Source organism: Odontomachus brunneus, unplaced genomic scaffold (genome assembly GCF_010583005.1).
Source record: "Odontomachus brunneus isolate Ranch 3 - 2012 unplaced genomic scaffold, Obru_v1 Obru_scaffold_040, whole genome shotgun sequence".
Lineage (NCBI taxonomy): Eukaryota > Metazoa > Arthropoda > Insecta > Hymenoptera > Formicidae > Odontomachus > Odontomachus brunneus.
The window spans coordinates 1,387,368-1,394,494 of record NW_022639490.1 but is presented as its reverse complement, the minus strand read 5'-3'; the positions used below and the strand labels follow the sequence as shown (position 1 = coordinate 1,394,494).

Here is a 7,127-nt window from a genome sequence, read left to right as displayed (position 1 = left end):
AGAAGTAAAATTTATTTGCTTCCAGAATATATTTGGTAAATAAAACTTATTGAATAGTTGAGCAAAATAAGCGATTTTGTAGTAGTTACAAAATTTTTGGTAGGTTCAACCAACCATCTGTAATAATAGATATTGAAATGATGTAATAGCTGCAAATGAATGAATTTTTCGTTGTGCTGCAACAAAACATACTTATACTGGTAACAAAATAGAACTCGTACCTACTGAATTTTTTATTACATGGGATATAACAATTTCATAACAATTATCAAATATCTGCTCATAATTGTAATATATTTCATATTAAATATTTAACATTAAGTAACTATTACTAAATTATTTAATTGATGTTACTGTGAATGCAATTACGTCATACTCCCAATCTATTAAATATTTGGTAATTATTATCATATTTAGTATTAGTTACTAAGGATTCAATGAATTTCTGTAACTAAATGCAGTTTGTTATAGTTACTAGTCTTTTCTCTCAGTGTGGCTCTCTCCAAATGACTCGAATCATTCGGAGGATTCGACTTGATTCATATCAGACTAGATATTGTGTGATAAAGAACTGCGAATTAGAGATTAGAATTCAACGAGTCGATCATTCCGATCATATTTTGTTTTTTCTGATTGACTTCCTATGCCGGTAGCTGATTGATCAACCCCCAATACCTCTCATATTTTTACGAAATCGACCCTCAGATCGTCCGAAAAAAAGGTTTGGTGATAACCATCAAGTATAGATAATAGCTATAAGATGCTTGATGAAATAGTTTCAATTAAATCTGTAGGTAAATATAATCAAATAATTTGGTAAATATTGACAAATAACCTTAGCAAGGCTTGTAATATCTATTGTCAAGACTTGATATTTGTCTAGAACTATCTGGCTAGGAACTGTCTGGTAACTATTATCAATTTATATGATACGTATTACAAAACAATTTATTTAAAAAAACCATACTGTTTAGTAATACTTACCATATTATGTGATAAATAAATTATTTGTTATTATTTACCAAATCATTTAAGTGGCTCAATTAAACGAAGAACTCGTTTTACTAATCATTTTGTAATTATTATCAAATGGTAACCATCATTATATTTGATACTAATTATGTATACTAAATATTGCACTAAAATATCTGCTCTACCAAATGCATTTGTTAACTATTGCAACATTTTTTTCGTGCTGCTCGAGTTTGTGTCCAAACTCGCAGCTCTAACATTTTTGCCTATAACCGATCGATTCGCACAATTCGCAACAATTTGCAACAAAAAGATCGTTTCGGATGACTTATTTCCAAAACGTCGTCGTGGGCACAGAGTAATCGGCATAATTGCTGCTCACGTGGACTATTTCGGATTGATCCGCGGCTCCATGCCAGTCAAGTTGAGTCGTGACGGTAATCGAAGGAATTGACTAATGGACGAGCCACACGAGGGAGCGAGAGAGAGAGAGAGAGAGAGAGAGAGAGAGAGAGAGAGAGAGACGGGGGAGGGGGAGAGGAGAGGAACTGGGAGAGAGAGGGAGATAGCGGAAAGGAGGAGAGACCATCTTATCCGCGGAGGGATGATCGATGGGATCCATTACCGGGAGACGCGTGCAATCCGCCCACACCCCGAACAAGGGCTGCCTCCCCCCTTGACCCCGCCGTCTCCTACCCTCGCTCTCATCCTCCTGATCTCTCGTACGCGCGCTCGTGAACGAGCGGTTGCCTATTTCTCTCTTTCTCCCTCCCCCGGACTTCTCCTCTCTCCGCTCTCGCGCAACATGTTGATGCATTTACTCGCTTACCGGTATAACTGCCGCGCCATTATAAAAGCCGGTCTCCTCCCCCCTCCACCGTCCCACCCTCTGCTCCTTTCTCTCTTTTTCGCGCTCCTTCTATCTCTCCTTTCGGCTCCCTCGCTCTCGCTCCTTCTTCGGTCTCGCGCGGAGCCCCGATGGCCGATGCATTTCGCAGGCGTTCAACCTGCGTGTCTTCCCGCAGCATTCTCCGCGCGATCACCGACCCCGTGCACCCGGTCGCACCGCGCCGCGCCGCGCTGCGCTGCATCGCGCCGCATTGCGCGAAGGAAAATCGTACGAAGGAGCCGCTCTTGCGACGCGCTCGCGCTTCGCTTCGCCTCGTCTCGCCTCGCCTCGCCTCGACCTTGCGACGTCCAACATTTTTGGCGCCACGGTATCACACGAGGCGACCGGTCGCCGCGACCGCGACCTGTTCGCGGCGCATTTCTCAATAGAGGGGTAAATCACACAATTACTGGCATCCTCCTTAGCTCCGTTGGCGCTCTAGAAAAAGCCGACTTTTCTCGCGACCAGCGGCATCACTTCGCACAGTTTCACCTGTGAGAATTTCTTCGGGAATCATGGAGTACCTGTAGGAAGTTCCATTGCAATACTGGTCGTATAGAAAACCAGTGGTAGAACTATGTAAAAAATAGATGAAGAAATGGAAAAAAATTTCTTGTCTATACAATCACGCGCAACGATTCGTCGAGTTGTCACGCGTGATTGTACACTGAGAGAAAAGACTGGTAACTATAACAAACTGCATTTAGTTACAGAAATTCATTGAATCCTTAGTAACTAATACTAAATATGATAATAATTACCAAATATTTAATAGATCGGGAGTATGACGTAATTGCATTCACAGTAACATCAATTAAATAATTTAGTAATAGTTACTTAATGTTAAATATTTAATATGAAATATATTACAGTTATGAGCAGATATTTGAATTGTTATGAAATTATTATATCCCATGTAATAAAAAATTCAGTAGGTACGAGTTCTATTTTGTTACCAGTATAAAACATTCATTCATTTGCAGCTATTACATCGTTTCAATATCTATTATTACAGATGGTTGGTTGAACCTACCAAAAATTTTCTAACTACTACAAAATCGCTTATTTTGCTCAACTATTCAATAAGTTTTATTTACCAAAGATATTCTGGAAGCAAATAAATTTTACTTCTGTCAAATAAATAATTTATTTTACAGAACTAAATTAATTAATAAGTATTGCCATAGCTTTGGCCCGCTATATTTACGTGTACCATTTAGTAATAGTAACCAAATTTTGATAATATTTACTAAATTCTTCTCTCAGTGTATAGACAGGAAACTTCTTTCTATTTCTTTGCTATTATTTTAACGTAGTCCCACCACAGGATTCTTCTGAATTGTGCCAATCACTAAGGGCGATGCCAATACTTGTGTGGTTTACACTGAGAAAGAAACACTTGGAAAGTTGTTGGTGGAATGTAAAGTTCACTTCTGTGAAGCTTCCTTAGTTCACAGTTCTTTAGGGCAATGTTGACCACAAATTAGGTTCCGATGTAGCCGATATTGGCTCAGTATTGCAAAACAGATTCCTTGCATTTTGTAGCCAATATAGAATTCCAAATTAGTAATTCATCTGTTACCAATATTGGCTACATATTTGATTATATTTGCCCAATGTACAACCAATATATGCCAATATTGGTACAATTATGTTCTACAATATTGACAATTTATTCATATTTCATTTATAACCAATATTGCTTATATATTGGCCCAATGTGTGGTAATGTAATATTGGACTGATGTAACGCCAATGAACTGTGCTACTAGAGTTATTTCTGTGAATAATGAACTTCATTTCCCACAAATAAATTTTCAAATATTTTTTTCTCAATGTATATGATACTTGACTGCTCTCTGGATGGCATCTTATTGAGCAGTGTACCCACCGAATCCATTCGACTATCGTCGGCAACTGAGTTATGTACAAACTGGATGCCTGTGCGGTATGAGAGAGAGTATGCTTGGGTGTCTCGAATAGCACTCTGTTTATCCTTTGTTGATCCTACTATATCTCATCCTTCTCACTCTCGATCACGCTGTGGCCCAGACAAGGATGAAGGAGGAACCAGGGACCTCTCTCTCCCTCTCTCTCATCCCCTTTATTTACTGTGAATATTGTATGGCAACGCACGTTCCAGTTAGTATACATTTCAATGGCGTTGGCACACGGAATGACGTCACTTGCGAATCATTTCGCATCACTACTTATTTCTTCCTGTATTTTCCTTCAGTATATCACTAGAGATTAGATCACATATAGGTTGAACCACCACGGACGGCTTGTACAATTTCAGCAAACGCGAGTAAAGATGTTTCAACTGAAGTGATAAACGCAAATGTGTAGTGGACGCCATTTTACATTGCGTGTTTTCCAACTGCCAGATACGAGACGTTAGATCGAATTACACTTGAGATTACGAGCATTTCATCCTCAGCATATATAGGACGAGTGATAAGCGAATACTTACTGATAAGCGATACGTGTACAGGTGACGCGCGGCATTCGTCGAGGGAAACTGTCTGGTTCCGTGTGCGAATGACGAAATGTGTTTGCTATTTAAACAAAAGCGCCGGGACAGTCAACAACGAAGGAAAACGGACGAATTCCACGCACGAAATCATTCCAAACGCGAAATCAACACGACGGATACGCGGGCACGTTGAAGACTCGCGAGAAAAAAAACGTGACCTGCCGTCAAATTGTTCGAGTGTTGAGTCACGCTGGTAAAGTGAGCATGTGAGACAATAGATAAGGAAACATAGTTCGGTGGCAAATTTCATTCCAGCGAGCCATCAGCATGGCGACATTAGTAGCGGCGGATTATGTGGTGATTGGTGTATTGTTGGCCATCAGTTCCGGCATCGGTGTATACTATTGGCTCACCGGTGATCGACAAAATTCGACCGAGGTACGAGAGTTCAAGTATTTCATTGCCAGAGCGTGTTATACTCTTTCCTCGATGAAATTACGCCCGATCAATTTTCGATCTATCAACTATGACATTTCTTTGGAGTGATGTCAAAATACAAATGCCTGGACACGCATCCAGTTATGAACATTCTTATTGTTTTGGTCTTTAAATGTGAATATTTAAACTTTCAACATAAAAAATATATATACACATACGAATTAATTTTATATATATATATATATATATATATATATATATATATATTCTATATTAAAAATTTTAATATTCGTACTTAAAGACCAAAACAATGAGGATGCCCAAGATTAGGTACGCGTCTGGGAATTCATATTTGCCTTTTTGGGCGATAGAGTCTAGATAACCACAAAAATATGTGGTTCATGTGCTTTTCAGTACTAGTATTTACCTTGAGAGGAATAGTGGATACAAAATCGCGAAATAATTCTTTTGGAACATAATATTTTTCCTTGAGTTTCACTAAAGTCAGAATAATATTACAGTTAAAAATGGAAAAAAAACTCAGTAATAGCAAAGTATATTTTCGAGCCTTTCCAAATTTATATTAATATTCTTCATGAGTGAATAAAGTTAAGCGACATGTTATCAGCTAGAATGAAGTTTCTTGCAAGTGTACGATGTACTCCTTCGGATAATAGAAGCAGTTTTCATTCATAAAATTATTGAGATCGAGCACATAAGTGGACGAGGTAAAGTTGGCCTATAATTAAAGGCCGGTAGGAGGGCAGTAGAGACCTCTCGCGGAATACATCAAACTATTTTAGCCTTCTTATCTTTTGCTTACCGGACAATTGAATCTGATATTAAGGCAAGATAATTATATTTATATCTTGGTTATTACAAAACAAAATAAACGGCTATCAGGATCGTAACGAGTATTAACATATAGAAGAAGACTGCTTTTATCATGTTTGTACAGTCAGTCACAACAGTTAATTGTCTAGAAGTTGTAACTTCGAAATTCCAAAATATGGGACATTTAACCTCCGATTTCCCCCACTTTATTACCCACAATGTGGCGAGATGCGGAACGTATGCACACAGAAAAATATCATTCTATTGCTACACTAAAAGCAATTATCCGATAAAAAATTATCAAGTGGATATTTTCGATCCAAATCCGATCAAATACCGATTAATCTTTATATCTGATTAAGAAGTATTCGATGAAAAATATCGATTTTTAATTTTTTTATCGATTTATCTGATGAAATGTTGTTATGATCGAGAGTATTCGATTAAATTTAATCGGATATTCGGACTAGATATAAAAATTAATCGAAATTAGATCATAAATATTCCTTTCGCACTGTGTAAGAAAAGCGATTACTAAGTAAAGAAAAGCGATTGTGCGTAATTTTTCGGGTGAGTTTGTGAACTCAGCTAACTTGTTCAATGGGAGAGAGCATTCCCCCATTAAAAAACGAATCCTTCCATTGGACAAAACGGAAAGTTCACAAATCTCCCCGGAAGATTGCGGACTGCCCACGAATACATACATAGCAAATGTCACTTTCGCCGAATCTCTTCCCGCAGGAGTACTTCGTGGCGAACAAATCGATGCGAGTGACGCCGGTGGCGATAGGTTTGATGGTCTCGTATTTATCAGCGATCAGTCTACTCGGAGTGAGCTCGGAGAATTATGTTTACGGCACGCAGTACGCCGTAATCAACATCTCCTATGGCCTGGCCACACCGTTCGCAGCCTATTTTTACTTGCCGGTGTTTTACAAGCTGCACGCCACGAGCGCCTTCGAGGTGAGAATGGAAGTGTCGGCTGTTGCTGCGCCAGTCGCGTCAGTCTTGGCCGATGAAAAGCGATAGACGCCTGCTAAACCGATATTCCACATTTTGCAGTATCTGCAGAAGCGCTTCGGCACAATCGCCAGACTAACGGCCAGCCTCGCCTTTCTGCTGCAACTGCTTCTCTACACCGGCGTAGTGCTGTACGCGCCCGCGTTAGCCCTGGAAGCCACCACGGGTATGTCGACGAGCGCCAGCGTGATCGGCATAGGACTCGTGTGTACTTTCTACTCGACGATCGGCGGAATCAAGGCGGTCCTCATCACCGACGTGTTGCAGAGTTTGTTGATGTTGGCCGCCGTTATCGCAGTGATCGTCACCGCGGCAATCGACACCGGCGGTCTCGATCGGATCTGGCAGATCGCTCGTCAAGGATCCCGACTAGAATTTGACAAGTAATCCGATCGCGAAGGTCCAGAAAAAGTCTAAGAGATATCTGAGAGAGACATCGATGCGTCTAGACTTCTCTCTCTCTCCCTCTCTCTCTCTCTCTCTCTCTCTCTCTCTCTC

The 7,127-nt window shown here is 39.9% G+C and overlaps 2 protein-coding genes across 7 annotated transcripts in view; one reads left to right on the top strand and one right to left on the bottom strand.

Annotated features, from left to right (window-relative positions):
• Window positions 1-7,127, bottom strand: part of LOC116844293 (protein expanded) — a 92,129-nt gene that overhangs the window by 34,896 nt on the left and 50,106 nt on the right. Inside the window, exons 1-2 of one of the 6 annotated variants that reach the window (XM_032815653.1) lie at window positions 4,335-4,485; window positions 3,753-3,972 (exon numbers count right to left, since the gene is read on the bottom strand). The exons of 4 other annotated variants lie outside the window; for them this stretch is intronic. The gene's annotated coding sequence lies outside the window, so the exon portion shown is untranslated. Of the gene's footprint in view, window positions 1-3,752; window positions 3,973-4,334; window positions 4,486-7,127 lie in introns of those variants that run through there. One more of the 6 variants, XM_032815651.1, reaches the window with a different exon arrangement.
• The window catches only part of LOC116844295 (putative sodium-dependent multivitamin transporter), an 11,116-nt gene continuing 8,622 nt past the window's right edge, over window positions 4,634-7,127 (top strand). The window contains exons 1-3 of the mRNA XM_032815664.1: window positions 4,634-4,775; window positions 6,351-6,572; window positions 6,672-7,012. Of these exons, the coding sequence (XP_032671555.1) occupies window positions 4,665-4,775; window positions 6,351-6,572; window positions 6,672-7,012 (674 nt within the window). The 5' untranslated portion in view covers window positions 4,634-4,664. The remainder of the gene's footprint in view (window positions 4,776-6,350; window positions 6,573-6,671; window positions 7,013-7,127) is intronic.